This window comes from Pipistrellus hanaki (genome assembly GCF_964339955.1).
Source record: "Pipistrellus hanaki genome assembly, chromosome: 7".
NCBI classification, from domain to species: Eukaryota; Metazoa; Chordata; class Mammalia; order Chiroptera; family Vespertilionidae; genus Pipistrellus; species Pipistrellus hanaki.
Window position 1 is genome coordinate 9,830,704 of NC_140509.1, and position 16,367 is coordinate 9,847,070.

At 43.2% G+C, this 16,367-nt stretch overlaps 1 protein-coding gene across 1 annotated transcript in view; it reads right to left on the minus strand.

Moving 5' to 3' along the window:
* Nucleotides 1-16,367, minus strand: part of KIF6 (kinesin family member 6) — a 354,123-nt gene that overhangs the window by 200,949 nt on the left and 136,807 nt on the right. Inside the window, exon 10 of the mRNA XM_084890084.1 lies at nucleotides 11,569-11,672. Within this exon, the coding sequence (XP_084746210.1) occupies nucleotides 11,569-11,672 (104 nt within the window). The remainder of the gene's footprint in view (nucleotides 1-11,568; nucleotides 11,673-16,367) is intronic.

The window sequence follows — 16,367 nt, forward strand, 5'->3', positions numbered from 1 at the left end:
TTTTCGCAGCTTCCCTAAGTTGGTAGCCTTAAAAGTCTCTGTGTTCAGCTTGGATGGGGTGGAGTTTCAGGGTGGAGCCCACAGCCTTGGCTTCCATTAGCCACGCCCTATGAGGCTCCTGAGTCTCAGTATTCCTCAGGGTCCTTCAGTACTTCTTGCAAGCACCTCTGAGAGAAAGGTACCCTCGAGTTTCGCCTGCTACCAAACAGTCTAGGCTCTCCCCCAATGAGCCCGGAACTGGGGTTCAGTTTAGTTGGAAGTGGGGTTGGAAGTGGGGTTCAGAGCAGTCTGGAGCTTTTGTCTCCTTCCCGCTAGGGAAATCCAGCGGCACAGTCAACTGCCCGTTCTCTGCGCGCAATGTGTGTGCCTCAGGGACTTCCTTTCACTGCTCCCCTGGGTTTCCGCCTTACAGCCCAGGCTCCCTCTGTATGAGCCTGGGTCCCCAGGGTCTGGCCTAGAACTGGGGTTCAGTGCAGTTGGAACTGGACTCAGCACAGTTCAGAGCTTTTGACTCTTTCCCACTAGGGCAATCTAGCAGCAGAGTCAACGGTCCGTTCTCTGAGCGTAATGTGTGCACCTCTTGGGGCTCTGCCTTTCGCTGCTCCCCTGAGATTCCGCCTTACAGCCCAGGCTCCCTCTGTATGAGCATGGGTCCCCAGGGTCTGGCCTAGAACTGGGGTTCAGTGCTGTCGGATCTAGGGTTCAGCACAGTCTGGAGCTTTTATCTCCTTCCCACTAGGGAACGCCAGCCAGGCACTCAACCTCCCCCTCCTCTCTGGCTCCATCCTCTCCGCGCGCGCAGTGTGTCTCCGTACCTTTGGCTTTTACAGCTCCTCTGATTTTCCTTCTGGTTTTCTCTTTCCTTCTTGTTATAGAATTTCCAGTCAGTCGACTTTCCTATAGTTCTGGGTAATGTCCATTTTGTATTTTAGTTGTATTTTACTGAAATTGTTGTGTGAGGCTGCAGTTAGGTGTTACCTATGCCGCCATCTTGGATTCTCCCCAGACCAGTCTCAGAGAACAATTTAAACTGAGGTTTGAAGAACAAACAAAACAAGGTGTACGTACATGTGTGTGCACACACAAGTTTCCTACTCAGAAGTCAGAGCAATTGCATGTTCAAAGCTCCCAGGATGAGAGAGAGGGTGGGACACTGGAGGAACTGGCCAGTCAGCTTTGTTGAAGGAAAGGGAAAAAGGGGAGGGAAGTGAAATGAGGCTGAAAACTCAGAAAAGGATCCGATCAGGCAGGCAGACACTCTCAGGCCATCTAAAGGATGCTGGTCTTAGAAGTCACTGAAGAGTTTTAATAAGAGAGTGAAATGAAAAAAATTACACCTTTAAAAAGGAATACTCTGGCTGCACAGGAAATGACCCAGGTGGTGGGCAAAGCGGATTGGGGAGACCTGTTATGACACCATGTTAGGAGTGGGAAAGATGGCCAAGTCTGGACAAGGGTAGCAGCAGCAGAGGTGTGGGGAAGTTGTCCGATTCGGAACATGGTGTGAGGACAGTCAACAGAACTCCCACTAGGACTGGATTTAGGGCCCAATGGGAAGGATAGAAACCGAGATCATTCAAAATTTCTAGCCTGGGCAACTGTAGGGCTTGTAGAGACATGCACGGCATTCAGTGGCAAAAACCAAGTCTGGAGAAGCAGTCAGTTGGGGACAGGTTAAGTCAGGGCCAGCTGTGAGGTGGGCAAGGTGATCAGTGAGCACAGCATTCAGAGAACAAATATGAACTAGAAAATCAGTGTAGTCATCAGTATTTGAATGATGCCTGCAGGGAGGGTGTGGATGAGATCCTATAGTGGTCGGCAAACTCATTATCCAACAGAGCCAAATAGCAACAGTACAACGATTGAAATTTCTTTTAAGAGCCACATTTTTTAAACTTAAATTTCTTCTAATGCCACTTCTTCAAAATAGACTCGCCCAGGCCGTGGTATTTTGTGGAAGCACCACACTCAAGGGGCCAAAGAGCCGCATGTGGCTCGTGAGCTGCAGTTTGCTGATCACAGCTCTAGAAAAAAGCACAAAGTGAAAGAAGAAGAGGCGGCCCTAGCAATGAGCCTGAGGGATGCCAACACAGAGGAGGACCTGAGGCAGGGAGCCAGGAGCAGTAGGAGTTGGAAGGGAAAGAAGAGAGGAGAAGGTTTCAATGAACAGGGGTCATTAATAAAGCTGCATGCTGCTGAAAGGTCATGAAAGGTGAGGACTGCAATAAGCCCGTTACATTATCAACACCAAGGTCATCACTGACCATACTGGCGTTTAGTGTGAGGGGCAAAAGCCAGATTGGACAGTGTTGAGGAATGAGTCGGGGAAGGGGATGGGGATTGTGAGTGAAACCAATTTCTCTGCCCGGTTCAGCTTAAAGGAGATGAAAGTAAGCAGCAGGTAGAGGGGGATGTTGGGCCATGGGGGAGTATTTTGCTTTTAAATATGGGAAAAACTTGAGCCCATTCAAATAGTAATAAGAAGAGTCCAACAAAGGAGAAGTTGAAGATAAAGGGGGTTGGTGGGGAGAGAAGGATAGCTAAGGGACCTTTGATGGTGGAGGGACTGGGATTGAGAGTACAGGTGGTGAGGTCGGCGCTGGACAGGAGACAGGAACTCTCTCCATGTGACGGGAAGGAAAGGGAGGGTGGGTACAGATGCAGGCTGGTATGTAGGTTTGGCAGCAGAGCAAGAAACAGGAAGTCCTCAACTCGGGCACATAGTAACTAATTGTAAAAAGGTATGTTTGTGTGCACTGGGGCTAGTAGTCAATGCTATGTTGCTGTTAAATTAACTACAGCAAAATAAAAGTTCCTCACTGAACAGTTTTGTTTTCTTTGGCTTTGGTTTGTTACTGGCCTTTTAATTTTATGTTATCTTTTATCGTACAGATTTTTCTAATTTTTTAAAAGTCGGATTAGTCCAGGTTAAATTTACAGATGGGAAAATGTTCAGTTAACCCAGGAAGATGCATATTAGTATGAACCTTGATGAATATGTACAGTTTTATAGCATCTGCTAAAATGAAGATATAGAATATTTCAATCTCTCTAAACAATCACCTCCTGTTCCATTATAATCAATTTCCTCCCCCACCAGCAACCCCTACAACCACTAATCTGATTGCTGGTCCTATACTGTAATTCAATATGGCTTCAAGTTTTCTTTGTTGGGAGGCTTTTACTACAAATTCATTTTCATACAGATATAGGACTATTCAGGTTCTCTATTTCTCTTGAGAGAGTTTTGGTAGTGTGTGTACTTTAAAAATCTGTCAGATTTATCTAAGTTAGCAAACATATTGTCATAAGTCACTCATAATATTCCCTGGTTATCCTTGTAATGCCTTATCTTTCTACACTGTTAACTATTAATACTCTAGGTTATAAAAAGGGATATTTTCCCCTCATTGGAAAATATTCAATGAATGGAATATTTAATTATCTTACCTAATAAAAGAGGAACATGCAAATTAACCATCACTCAGATACACCCACAGCCAATTAGAATGAGTATGCATATTAACCCAACAAAGATGGAGTTTAATTTACATATGCAGAGGCAGAGTGGAGTGAAGTCTGCTATGAGAGGAAGGGGGGTGGCAGAGGGAGCTACTGGAGTGGTGCTCCAGACAGAAGCAAGGATTTGCCAGCTCCAGGCAGCAGGGGAGCGAGGAGGTGCTGGCACCCAGGCGGCTCAGAGTGAAGTCAGGGGAAGGAAGGCCTATTCTTGCACGAATATCATGCAACAGTAAGATATAAGTAGATACATGTATATATAAGTAGATACAAAGGGAGGGAATGGGGGTAATGTGGTTAAGTAAAAAGATAAATTCAGTTGGCAAACTTTCTGCAGTAGGTTTGAATGTAGAGAAATGTGGTCCTGTGGATCCTAATTACTATGTACTTCTAATCAGATTGGAGAATTTCTGAGATGACTTTGGTCTTGATTTCAGTATTATATCAACTCAACATGTCATTCCAAAATTTAAATCTCCAGCCTCAACCTTCCCTCAAAGTTCCAGAATTCAACTTGCACATTGTATACTCCTTCATTATGTTAAGAATTTAACATTTCTTATTCTCAACCAATACCTTTCCCATATTTTCATTCCCTGGTTACCTGTTCTAAGTCTTGAACTTTTACTATTCGCCCTTTTTCATCTCTTTTATATTTGTAGCCATCATTTCGGTTGGTTTTTCATCTCTTCCTCTCACTGTTATTACTGAGTCTTTTCTCTCATCGTCACTCCAAACCTGATTGTGATTCATTCCTGATTTCTCACTGCTGCTGATTCTATTCATTGTGTAGCCATAAAAGTCTTCACCATGTCAATTCTTTCATCACTTTATTGTTCGATTTTCCTCTTTGTACATCCTGCTCTCTGAAATGCTCTGTATTTTAGTTATTGATCTTATATACTATCTCTCTCCTAGAATACAGCTCCATGAGGGCAAGCAAGGACTTTGTTTTGCTCAGTCCTATATTCCCACACCTGGAACAGTGCCTGGCATAAAGAAAGAGCACAATAAACATTACTGAATGAATGGACTTCAATGCTCTTAAATCACAGTGTTCCCTAGTCACCATTAAATAAAGAGTAGCTACACTGCATATGGTATTCATAACCCATCATGAAGTCACCATTTATCTGTCAAATCCCATTCTTCAGTAATTCCATAAGAACTCCAGGCTCCTGCCAGGCCAATTTCATTCCAGATCCTCGCTAGTTAGTGCCTGTCATATGTAAGCCCCACACAGTCTCTTGCTATTTCCTTTTCCTTCTCACACTGGGCTCCTTCCCTCTCAGCACCATTGTTCACATGGTCCCCTGCATCTCAGAATGGCACCTTCCTTCTTGACATTCTTTAAGTCTTATTTCTCTTGCTCAGTGGGTGGTATCTGCCATACTTCCCCCATCTGAATTCCTACATCATGATTTAGATTTTCAGTATCATAGATAATGAGTAAATTATGTATTAAACCACTTGTAACAAACTGATACTAGATTTAAAAACACGGAGCTGAAGGAGTGCATAGATAGCATTTAGTCTGATTCTCTCATTTTACACACAGGAAACATGTCTAGAGAGCCATAAAAAAATGCATGAGCAGTTTCCAAATCTTAGTTATTATAAATTGCACGGCTATAATCATAGAGGTGCATATATCCTTTCTGATGGTGTTTCTAGTTTCTTGGAATATATTCCTAGAAGTGGGATGACTGGGTCAAATGGGAGTTCCATTTTTAGTTTTTTTGAGGAAACTCCATACTGTTCTCCACAGTGGCTGCACCAGTCTGCATTCTCACCAGTAGTGCACGAGGGTTCCTTTTTCTCCACATCCTCGCCAGCACTTGTCGTTTGATTTGTTGATGATAGCCATTCTGACAGGTATGAGATGGTACCTCATTGTCATTTTGATTTGCATCTCTTGGATGATTAGTGACTTTGAGCATGTTTTCATATGTCTCTTGGCCCTCCTTATGTCCTCTTTAAAAATGAGTGGATTAAAAAAACTGTGGTACATCTACACAATGGAATATTATGCTGCTGTAAAAAGGAAGGAACTCCTACCACTTGCACAACATGGATGGACCTGGAGAGCATTATGCTAAGTGAAATAAGTCAGTCAGAGAAAGATAAATATCAAATGATCTCACTCATTTGTGGAATATAATGAACAACATAAACTGATGAACAAAAACAGATCCAGAGACATTGAAGCATCGATCAGATGTTCAAACCTCAGAGGGAAGGTAGGGAAGGGTGGGGGTATCGGGGAGAGATCAACCAGAGGACTTGTATGGATGCATATAAGCTGAACCAATGGACACAGACCTCAGGGATGTGAGTACATGAGCACATAGTATATGATTCCATTGCCATTGGGGGATAAGGACACATATGCAATAACCTTAATCAATAAAGAAAAAACACACACTCATGGGCATAATTAGAACTATAAGTAAGGTATTATAATTCTCAATGTCCACTAATATATTCTCTTATTCTCTATTTTATATATACACATATATGTGGGTATAAATGTTTATATTGTTCATATGTATTACTTCCCCAATAAAACTGTAACTTCTTGGAATTAATTTTTGTATTGTAAATTCATGAATCCCCTAGAGCACAATTAGTATCTAGTAGGTGCTCAAAATTTTCAGGTTGAAGGATTAATTGACTTGCAAAATTTAACTAAGATAAATGGGGCAGAGAAAGACAAATACTCTATGAACTCACTTTTATATGTAAAATAAAACAGTTGAGCTCAGAGAAACACATCAGGTTGGTGGGGCAGGGATGAGGGAAATAGGAAAGATGCAAGTGGAAGGGAACAAAGTCCCAGTTAAGGTGAATACTTTGAGGTTCTAACATGCTGTCTATAGTTAACAGTAACTGTACTGAAGTTGGTAGGAGAGTTGCTCTTAAGTGTTCTCACCACACACACACACACACACACACACACACACACACACACACACGTGAGGTGATAGACATGTTAACTAAGCATATTGTGATAATCATTTCACAATATAAATGTATATTATAAAATCATCACATTGTAAACCTTAACGTAAACACAATGATAAATATAGCTGGGTGGGAGGAGGAGAGAGGGGTGTAGAGGGAACAAAAGGATCCAGAGTTTTGGAAGTTCACTTTGGTCAAACTTGAGCCCATGAAATCCAATTCAATTCCATCTCAAGCAAACTGCTGCTGTGCTGCATATATTCAATTCATTTAGACTCGGGCCAGGATATAATGCTTCCATCCTAGCCAGACAGCTAAAGGATTTTTTTTTTTAAACCAGAGAAAGAAAGTGGTATGTGTTTAGAGAACCAATCAGAATCAATTCTTCACCCAAGAAATTCTATATAAACATTAACTTGACTATCCAGCCTTCATCCAGCTGTCTCGTTTCAAATTCACACACACACACACACACACACACACACACACACACACAGAGAGAGAGAGAGAGAGAGAGAGAGAGAGAGAGAGAGAGAGAGAGAGAGAGAGGGAGTAAAAATAACACAATAACTGGAGGCTGACATCTGAAATCTTCAAATGAAGTATCCGAGTCAATGCAATACATCTTTACATTAAGAACTGAAATGTTGGAACATAGTTCAAAAAATTTGATAGGGCTAGATATGAACAGCAACCAATGCATGCAGCATAGAATACATTATCTGTTCAATATCTGCTGTCTGGCATCCTTCACAGAGTCTCTGACAGGATGTCTTTGTGCCATGACAGTCAGCATAAGCTCAGGGACCACAGCACAGAGATAGACAGATTCTGCCCTTGTTCCTGCCCTGCTGAGACCCTCCCTCTCTCTCCAGTACTGCTAACCCCTCCCACCTCAACCCCCGGGAGTATAGGTGCAGGGAGGGGACTGAAGCTGGTTCACATCACCAGGACACGAGCTGCCTTAGAAGACAGTGACATGAAAATGCACAGCCACATTAGGGGCAGATTTTCATTTGTCTCTTTTACTTCTAGATGGTAAAAACTCTTAAATCTGATGAATTTTAAGTTGCACAAACATTCAATCTAGGCTACGATTTGGTGGGCTGTCACTTCGGGGTGGTGGTGGGGCCTGTGTCCCACTTGGGGGAAGCCTAGTGTTGCTTTGTCAGCTCCAGTTCTGCGCTGCCATTTCTCTAAATGGCCAGTGGATGTCACAGCAGCTCCCGTGTTGAGCATCTGCCCCCTGGTGGTCAGTGCTTATCATAGAGACCAGTTGGATGGGTGGAGGGACAATTAGCATATTAGCCTTTTATATATATATATATATATATATATATATATATATATATATATATATATATATATATATATATATATATAAAGTGGAAGGGAACAAAGTCCCAGTTAAGGTGAATACTTTGAGGTTCTATATATTGCTTAGCACATGCTAACCTTTCATTCTGAAGTCTTACATCCTTTTCACTTTTAGTCCTAAGAAATCAGTAGATGTTATTCTTTAACTCTTGGCTCCCTGCCTCTTCTCCGTTTCTCCTCTGCAAACTCTCTTTGTTAGATTTTTGGTAAATCTAGAGCTATTCCCTGTGATTCTTTCCTTTTAAGCTTTCTCTTTATCCTTTTATCTTATAGGAGATAAAAGGCACAAATTCATCCACTGGTGGGGTCCAGTCCACCCAGCGACTGGTCGTCGCACCCTTGCACCCTGTGCCCTCGTGCCCTCATGCCCTCACACTGGTGCAGGGGACCTGAGGCTGAGCCAGGGGACCTGAGGCCATCCCCCTCCCAAGGCAAGGTGTATTTGGGCTGGGCCTCTTAGGAGGAGGAGATGGCGGGAGGTTTGCTGGCTAGTGGCCCAATCAGGGACTGATCAGGCCCAATCAGGGCCGGGCCAGCTGGGGAAAGGGGCCATGGGTAATTTGCTGATGGGCCCTGCCCCGGATTGGGATTGGGGGGGCTGATTGAGGTGGGGCAGGCCTGGGGAGGGGTTGTGGATTGTGGTCAGGCTGACCCCTCTGACTGGAGTGAGCAGGGGTGGATCTGGGATGGGGCCAGATGGGGATAGGGCTTGCAGGAGATTGGCCAGCCAGCCCCAGTCAAGTGCTTGCCCACCCGTGTGCACCTCAAAATTGCAGAAGACCAACACCCAGCCATCCCAACCCGCATTATGCACCCTAGGGCAGGAGGTATGGCCTCAGGTCCCCCAGCCCCAGGGTGGGGGGTCTCTGCATCAGGTCCCCTGGCCAGGCCTCATGTCAAATGGCCCCGGTGCCTGGGTGGGGGGTGCATCCTCAGATAGACCAGCCCGACCTCATGTCCCTGACCCCTGGCTCTGGGGTGGGAGGCACGGCCTCAGGTCCCCCCAATTAGCCTCAGATCCCACGGCTCAGTGCTGAGGCGGGGGTTGCAGCCTCAGGTCCCCTGTCAAGCCTTGCCTTGGGAGGGGGATGGCCTCAGGTCCCCTGCACCAGTGTGAGGGCATGAGGGCACGAGGGCAAAGGGTGCAAGGGTGCGACGACCAGTCGCATAGTAGCTCTTTATTACACAGGATCCTGGAAGAATTCCTTGGCCCGATCATCCTAGCTCACTAACTTGATCCTCTGTTTTTTCATTCTGCTATGGAGCTATCCTCCCAGCTGCAAAGCTTCCTGTTCCCATCTCGCTGGCTGCTGACAGCCCTCGTGTCCTGGGCAGTCTTGACAGTGGGCTCACCTTTCCTAGACTCTCACTCTCTCTGCGTGGACAGCCCGTCATTGGAAGTGAGGGGGACGTGGCTGTGGTTGCTTGTGCTCCTTGCTTTTCTTGGTGAGCACAGGGAGCGGGCAGAACTGAGGACAGCAGCTGGGTCAGATCTCCCCTCACCCCTCACTGTCCTGTCACCTCAGCTCCCCAGGCCCTTTCCTCTTTCTCCATCCTAACAGGGGCCTAAAGGCTGGGTGGAGAAGGAAAGAAGTGCCCACATTCACAGGACACCGCTCCCTACAGCAGCTCCTGCCCTCTGCTGCGCCGGAGGCCACCACCTCCAGGCAGGAGACTTGGCGGTACAGCCCCAGGTCTGGTCTGTCCCACTCCCTTGCCCATCTCTGCCCCACCTTTCAGTCTCCGAGGAATTATTTCTAGCCTCTAGTCGCTTGAAACATTTACTTCTTGTTCTTGGTGTGTCGGGGGGGGGGGGGGGGGGGGGGGGGAGGGAGGGGAGAGAGGGGGCGGCAGCTGGAGATTCAGGTGCTGTTTTATGCTAGTTCTATAACTCCCCAGGTTTGGTGCAGCGGAGGGAGCCCGCAGCCTGTACTTACTGAGTCTGACATCTTGAACCACCACATTCAGCTGAGCCTCCTGAGCCACAGGCAGGACACCAGGGATTAGAGAAAACACGGATACTGTGTTGGCCATATGTTGGCCATTTCCCTTCTGGCTCTTGGAAACTCCATTCCCTGACCCCTTTAACAGCTGGCTTATGGGTGAGTCCCTCCTATGGGAGGCACTGGGGGAGTCTGGAGGGAGCCGAGGCAGCAGCGAGGGGCCCTTGCTGGGAGGATGCCTGGTCAGCAGCCCAGCTTCCACCTGGCAGTCTGCATCATGGGCCAGCTCCAGGCTCAGGCACTGGCCTCATGACCTCTCTCCTTGTCCCCTGGGCCCTGGGGGGGAGCTCCCACTGGTCCTGACCTCGGGGTGCTGCAGCGTGGCCTCAAGACTACCTCCCGCAAGAGCATTTCCTCTCTTAGATGCCTTTCGCGGAAAGGTCTAGAATGACTTTGTCTTCCTGGCTGGACCTTGACATGAAAATAAAAATTCTGAAGAGCCATCTTCAAAGGTCATGTTTGGTAGTTCCTGTCTGAGGCGAAGGGAGGACCATCATGAATAAATTCTCACTTGGGTTCTCAATATCTAAGGCTGTGGTGGGCAAACTGCGGCTCGCAAGCCACATGCGGCTCTTTGGCTCCTTTAGTGTGGCTCTTCCATTAAATGTCATGGCCTGGACAAGTCTATTTTAAAGAAGTAGCATTAGAAGAAGTTTAAGTTTAAACAATTTGGCTCTCAAAAGAAATTTCAGTCATTGTACTGTTGACATTTGGCTCTGTTAACTAATGAGTTTGCCGAACACTGATCTAAGGTATTTCAAGGTCATGGCATGACATTTTTAAAATGTGAATTTTGGGAATAAACTTCAGCATAGTTGCATACTTCCCACAAAGCAGTTTTGTAAGAAAAACCTTAAGGGCCCATTGTGGTATTAAACACAGTGTTTTAGAATTAGGAAATGCTGTCTAGAGGAGTAACAGATTAGCATACAACAGAAAACTTGCTTTAGACTTACCTCCAGGGGCAGCCACAAAATAGTTTAAAGGAAATAGTTTCATTATCTCTACTATTTTCTGTTTTCTCCGCAGGGAGAGGGTGAGGTGAGACAGACACATCCCTTGAGAAAGAGCTTGGGTCGCTCTCTGTTTCCAGTTTGGAAATAGAAGCTGCCACCCGCCTCTGAGCCTGGGCCGAGATACCACTCCACAAAGGCTCCACAGTAGAACAGAACCAAGGAGGGCCCCGGACCGGAGAGAGAACAGGAGCCACACACAGAAGGCTTGGAACGAAGCCATTTTGTCTGGAGCCCTGAATACCTGCTTTCACCCCATTCCAGTGTTTGGACTGTACTGTATGAAGGGCGGAGCCTGCTTTGCCGGGTGTAAACGAGCTGGCAGCAAGACGCTGCTGAATACCAGGATGTTTCCTGAGCTCCTTTCAGGCCTGAGGCACAGCGCAGGGGTGTTGGTGGACGGTGTTAGAATTGCATGACTGTGAGGCAAGCCCTTTCTTCAGCTGCACGTGGCTGACATGCCCACCCTCTCCAAGCTCTGCCCTTACTTCCCCCGGGCCTGGGCGACAAGAACCTGCCAGCCTCGCCAGCTTTCCATACAGAGCCACCACTTCTAGCTGGCGCTGGAGCCCCACTGCAGGTTGTCCCAGAGACCTACAAGCATTTAGGTGCCTTCATAACATCAGGGCCAACAAAGACACTAACACAAACTCTCATGGTCACACAGAAAGCAAGCAAGTCTGCAGGCTTACAGGAGGAGCTCCTCCTCTGTGAGCGCCTCGGTCCTTGGCTCCCCGGAGACCAGGGCCAGCTCATCCTTCAGCTCCTGGATTTCCTTCTGCAGGCGTGCGATCATCTGCAAGGCAGGGCGAGAGCGACTGTCAGCTCCTCTGGGGACTCGGCGACAGAGACACACATCTCTCCAGATTATGACCTACTTTGAGGGTGCACAGGGTACAGATAATGATAGAAAGGGCACTCCCATACCTCCCCCTGAGCTTTGTGAAATCTTAACATTTTATTTAAAATAGTTTTAGAATTCTTTTTAACAAATACGACACTACTGACGTAACTGGCGCTCCTATTCCTATATCCCTCTGTCCTTCCTGGGTGATCACTAGCTGCGTGTGGTGAGGAGCATTCCCCATGTGTCCAGGCATTTACTCCGCGTGTACGGATGAACTGTACACGGAGTAAATGAACATTTTGCATGCCTTAACCTTTATGTAAATGTTACTTTATTGCATGTAACTGCAATTCATCTCCCCCTCCACATTATATTTCTGAGATTAGTTATAGCTTTAATTTTCATGGGTATATAGTATTTCAGTTAAGGAATAAATACATCACAGTTTATTTATTCATGTCTCCTGCTGAGGGACACTCAGGATTTTTACATTTGCTGTTACAAACAGTGCTGTGTGACCATGGTAAGCCTCTGGCATGTATGTGAGTTTCTTCAGAGTGAACACTTAGAATTGCATGGGTGTAGATCAGTGGTTCTCAACCATTTTTTGGCCAGGCCCCACCTAAGCATCTCTAAAATCCTGATGCCTCCTTTACTGACATAGAATTCTTACTATTTAAAAAGTGAGCTCCTGTTCACATGGAGGAAGCCTAAAAGGCCATTAACTTGGTCTAAGCAAACTTCCAAAGAGCATGGCATCCATGAAAGAGAAAATAAAAGAATGAAAGGACAGTTGAAGTACTGAAGAAGAAAACACTAAGAAATTGTTTAAAAAAAAAAAAAAGTGAAGTGATATGAAAAAATAACAAATGAAATTTTGAAACATACAGTAGAAAACTGAAATGCATCAATATGTCACAATATATATTTAGATACTGCATATGAGGCCCTAGAACCATAAGAAATGTAAAAAATTCACTGTTAATAACTTATTCTCCAATTGCCCCTCTTAAAAATCAAATTGCCCCCCTTGTGGGGGCATATTGGGAACCACTGCTGTAGAGTATTGCATATTCCCTTTATTACATGGGGTTAGACTGCTCTTCAGAGTGGCTGTATCGATTTCCATTCTCAACAGCTATATATCAGTTCATTTTCCCACATTATTGCCACTATGTATGCTATAGACAGACACTTTAATTTTGTTTACAAGGTATCTCAATCAGTTCTAATCTGCATTTTCATGATTATTAGAGTGGCTTATCATCTATGCATGTATACATATATTGGCTCTTTGGGTCTCCTCTCTTGTGGATTATTTACTCATATTCTTGCTCAGATTCAGTTGGGTTGCTTTTTCTCCTTCCTTATTCATTTACAGCTTCTTTAATATTCTGGATGCAAACTCTTTATTAGTTTTATGCAACACACATATTTTATCCCAATCTATGTCAAATATTTTCACTTTATGGTATTCTTTTTGTTAAATGAAAGTTTTAAATTTCAATATAATTTTATTATCAACTTTTTCCCTTATGAGTTGGATTTCTGTGTCTTCTTAAAGAAAATATATTTTACCTAAAACCAAAGGAATATTTTCCTATGCGTTCTTATAAAAGTTTTAAAGCTTTGCTTTTCACATTTAGGTTGATTTTATTTTTGTACAGTCTAATATATGGATCTATTTTTAATTTATTTTTAATACAGCTAACCATACAAGGTTTGCTATTATAATTCTATTATATAACATATTTCAATATATAAATGTGTCTTTTTCTAGGCTATTGTTAAAAACATTTGTCTGCTTGACTATACATATGGCAATATCACACTTCTTTAATTACTATAGCTTCAGACATTTTGGCATCTAGATACAACAAGATCCTTTCATCTCATTCTTTTCCAAATAAACTTGGCTATTCTTGGTCATTTGCTCTTTTATATAAATTTTAGACCCAGCTCATGAATTATGCCAAAGGCCCTCCTCAAATTTTAACAGGAAATAAATTTGAGAAAAATAAATTTGTTTAAAGTTTGATGAGTTTTTTCAAACTACATATGAATGTTTAATGTTATCAAATATGTTTTTTATACATCTGGTGATGTGATCATGAAATTTTTCTCTTTTAAGCTGTAAATGTGACAAATCCCCTGATTTGTGTAATTTTTTTTTGTTAGCATGAACCACCTCAGATAAACAAAAAGGTATAAGAGCACTTTGTGCCCACTATTAAGCTTAAAAAATAAAACATCACAGACTCTTTGAAGCCCTCGTGTTGTATAGCTTGCCCTAAGTGAATTCTCCATTACCATTACCCTAAATTTGGTATTTATTTTTCCCATCGTTATGTTTATTTTACTACACATTCATTTATTTTCTAATGATAGATTATCCTTAAATTCCTGAAATAAGCCCGACTAGGTCATGATAACACACACTATATTAATATCATATGACCAATCATAATACAAAGTTGCTAAAATAAAATTTAGCAGATAAAATACAATTTTTATTCTTCCTTCAATTTTTGATGAACATAAAAAATATTGAGTCTGGCCCTTCCCTCATTCGCTTCCTCCCTTTCCTTTTTGACCTCTTTTAGGCAGCTTTGTTATTATGGAGTCAATGCATTTATTAGTTGTAGATCTATTCATGCTTTATAATTTTTTTTGTTTTAGTTTCAGTGTTATGTTTTTCTAGGAAGTTATCTATTTTGTTTAAGTTTTCACATATATACCATGTAGACATTCAAAGTACTTTATTATTATTTTAAGACAGTTGCTGTATATAATGGTACAAGTCCCCTTTACAGTCCAAATACTGTTATATCATTTCATGCTTTCTTTATTGATTTTTCATTAGTCTTTCCAGAGATTTGTTGATATTAAAAATAAACTCCAGATTGTGTTGTTTCTCTCCACTGTATCTTTCTTTTCCTTTTGTTTTTACTAGTTTTTATATGTTTTAATTTCTGTACTTCTCTTTTGTGGATTTACTTAATTATTTACTTTCTAACTTGTTGGCTTGGATGTTACTAGACCAAGTTCAAATTTGAACTTCAAATTCATGAGAGGCAGAGCCTTAGGATTTCAAATTTTCAGTTAAGCCATGTTTTATTCTACATGGAGTCTAGGCCAAGCGAACAGATTCTTTCCTTTCAGGCTCAGACTTTCACTGGTTTTAGTTTGGGGAGGGAAGAGCTGCCTCAGGTTCATTATCTGCCTTCTCAGGCTTTGACCTCTCTGCCTTGGAATCCCCTTCTCCTGTCGTCTCCATGACAACTGCAGCCTCGGCTTTGTTTCTGGGCCCTGGAGAACTCTCCTATTTCCTCCCACTATATATATAGTTTAAGTAAATCCATCGAAAATGCTTGTTAAATTTTTATGTAGGTGAGTTCCATATTAACAGTATCGCATCAATAGAAGTTCCAAAGAAGATGATAGGAATATTTTGAACATATCAGTGTTCCTAGAATTTCATTTAAGTGTGCAGAACTGAGTGGGTTTTGGTTACTTGCTTCTTTTTAAAAACATCCTCAGAATCATCAAGCTATGCAGAATGAAAACCTTGGACAGAAACTATGTGAGTCATTCATGTGTACCCTCCCTTTACTCAGTTAATATTGATGCCATGCTTTCTACTTCTACTGAGGCTTTCAAAGTAAAATCTAAGAAATTATATTCTGTTTTACTGAACAAAAATCTTAAGACTCAAGTCAACTTTTCATGTTTTTGAAATTGTGACAGCCACATTCCCCTTGAGTCACTGTGGGGACTTCAGAGCGAAAGCCATCCTGAGATCTGACGCATGCCCAGTGAGTGCAGACTCTGGCTGGTTCCAGTTCCTTCATCACCTTGTCTCTCTGAGGCACTAATTCTCATAAAGAAAGCAAGTCAGATCCGTGCTGATCCAACCTGACAGGGCTGGTCCACATTTGCCATGAAATTTTGAGGGAAAGATAGAGGAAATCCCACTCAAGTGGTATTTGGGATGGTTTTGAGGATAACTTTTCCATTATCACTTGTGCTTCAGAAATACAAAAGGTAATGACAGTAATGCCAGGTTTTAGAAGCAATTATGAAAGAGGCCAGGAAACAAGACTTCATAGATCATTCTGCACCAGAAAGACCTCCACATTTGTCCAATTACCAGCTACTAGCTTTGGACTCTTGTTTTTAAATTTCTCACAGACATGCATCAAACACATGATAATGTTTACTTTTCTTCAATTTTCTCAAGTTTCTATAAAGAAAAGTTTCTTTAGCCAAAATAAATAAATAAATAAAACTAAATGTCTAATATGTTTATTTTCTTTCATTATAAACTAATTTTTGGCTTTTGGCTAATAACCCATTACTGTCTTTCTCCTGCACAGTAATATTTCAGGGCTGTTGACAGGGTTCAGGCAGCAAGAGATTCATCCCAGGATTCAGTTCCACTTGACTCAATTCCTCTGAATGTAGTCTCCCTGTCCAGTGAGGCCCATGGGATGCTGTATCTGACCAGGGCCTGTGCTGGGAACAGATCCTTCCCCACCCAATGGTTTCTCCTGGAGAGAGTTCTACCAGGGGATAGAACACAGATCCAACATTCCTTCCTCCTTCTCCTCCTCCTCCTTCTCCTCCTCCTCCTTCTCCTCCTCC